The following is a 2,092-nucleotide window of genomic DNA, read 5'->3' as shown; positions in this document are numbered from 1 at the left end:
ATGGGGGTCAAGCAGTCGAAGGAGTCCGATATCGAGGAGCAGAACCAGCAGGGGAGGAAAAGCGCCTGCCGAGAGGAGAGCCTAACGTCGGCCGACCGGATCCGGAAGCATGCCATCACACACTTCGGATACAGCGTCTTGAGCCTGGCCCGTCGCGGCTTGGTGGAACCTCCTGAAGAATTGTGGGAACTCACAGAACTACAAAAGCTAAACTTGTCTCTGAACAGTCTGCGTGTCATGCCCCCCACCCTGGGCCTCCTTCAGAACCTGGTCGTCCTAAACCTTTGGGGCAACCAGCTCACCAGCCTTCCCTCAGAGATCGGGCAGCTGAGGAACCTAAGGGTGCTCTTCGCCTACCGCAACCGCCTGACCGAGGTTCCAGACGAGCTGGGGTCCTGCACCAAGCTAGAGGTTCTCAGCCTGGCCAACAACCAGATCACGGGGCTTCCCGCCAGTCTGTCAGCCCTGATCGGCTTACGTATGCTCAACCTCAGCCACAACCACATCTCTCACATCCCAGGCTGTGTTTATGCCATGAAAGCCCTGGTTTTCCTGCACCTGGCCTGTAACCAGCTAGAGAACATCGCAGACCAGATCCAGGCGCTGGCGGAGCTGAAGATCCTCATCGTGGAGGGAAACAGCATCCACTCACTGCCCAAGACACTGTGCTGTCTGACCAGACTGGAACTCCTCAACGTGGACTTCAATGACATCCAGAATGTTCCAGCCGAGATGCACCAACTGAGCAGGCTGGAGAAACTGGCCTACCACCCACTGGATAAAGGCCTCCATATTCTACACAACCCCTTGCTGAAGCCCATTAAAGAGGTTCTAGACGGAGGACTACATGCCCTCTATAATTACCTGAAAGCCACCTAAAACTTTGAGTGTTAGGAGTGACTTTATAACAGTGTCATTTGAGAGCCAATTTTGTTCACCCCTCAGGAGGTTACATTCTGTCGATACTGGGGAGGGGGTGCTTGTGTTTGATTTTTCTGACCTGATAATTTCTTAAAGGACACAAATCGGTATTGACTTACCAAGCTGCTGAGACATAAATCAAGCAACATTTCTGTTGCTTGAAGGCATTGCCACAGATATTTCATAGATGACTGTTTTGTCCTGTCTTATCTGAACATTTATAATTACATATATATTTATTGTCGTTGGCTCTCTTTATGATTTTAAGATCAATTTGTGATGTGGTGTGAGGCAATCCAAATGAACTCAGCTATTTTTGTTTTGTTTTGGTTTGGTGTTTTGTTTGTCTTTTTGTGAAAAGGGCATCACATGGAGAAAGTGAACGAAACCAGTAAAGCAATGAAGGAATTTGACCCCTGTAGGGGGAGAGCCATCTGTAAATGTTTGTTGACTGGACTATTAAATTGGAAAACTATCCTTCTGTGTAATCATCGGATCCTTTTACTCTACAATACAACAGTGGAAACACAGGGCCATGTTTATCACTCCCGGACACAAGCCAAACAAAGGCCTCTGACTTGAGCAAGAACTGCATTTCTTTGCCTTTTGCCCAATCCTGAGCTCATTTGTGGCTCTGCACAGAACATGCTGCCTCAGACCAGCTGACCCTTGTTTTTGTAATCCACCATCAGAAATCCCTGAGGAGGCTAAGATGTGCAATTATAGCCCCTCCACCATCTTCTGTGCTCTTTGAACAATTCTCCAGGAGATACAGAGCTAGAGATGCTTCCGTCACATCAGAGAAAGGTCAGTTCTGTTTCCCGCTAAAGTTCTCAACCTCTTGACTGAGCTGTATAGCAGTCTTGTTTAGCTCAACACCATTTAAAAGGTTACACACACTTTTAAAACATACTTTGGACTTGGGAGTATTACCGAGTACTAACAAAACCAGTACAGAACTTATATGAAGACAGTAATGAGTCACTGAAGTGACATCCCATGGGGTGAATATAAAAATGTTTCTAAACTGTACAATTTATTCATTTCAATAATTCGCACAAATTATTGACCAATAAGAACAAATGACTGACTGTGCAACAAGAGTAACCAGTTGTTTGTGTACGTACTGTAAAAAGCACTGAAATGTACTCTTTATCTGGAAGAATGATGG

General features: G+C 46.3%; 1 protein-coding gene across 1 annotated transcript; it reads left to right on the top strand.

Moving 5' to 3' along the window:
- On the top strand, positions 1–879 carry lrrc30a (leucine rich repeat containing 30a). The gene has a single exon (XM_030770115.1). It carries the CDS (start codon positions 1–3, stop codon positions 877–879), a length of 879 nt encoding a protein of 292 aa, XP_030625975.1.
- Positions 880–2,092: the final 1,213 nt, after the last annotated feature.

Source organism: Chanos chanos, chromosome 3 (assembly GCF_902362185.1).
Source record: "Chanos chanos chromosome 3, fChaCha1.1, whole genome shotgun sequence".
NCBI lineage: Eukaryota > Metazoa > Chordata > Actinopteri > Gonorynchiformes > Chanidae > Chanos > Chanos chanos.
This window is presented reverse-complemented; position numbering and strand designations above follow the sequence as displayed.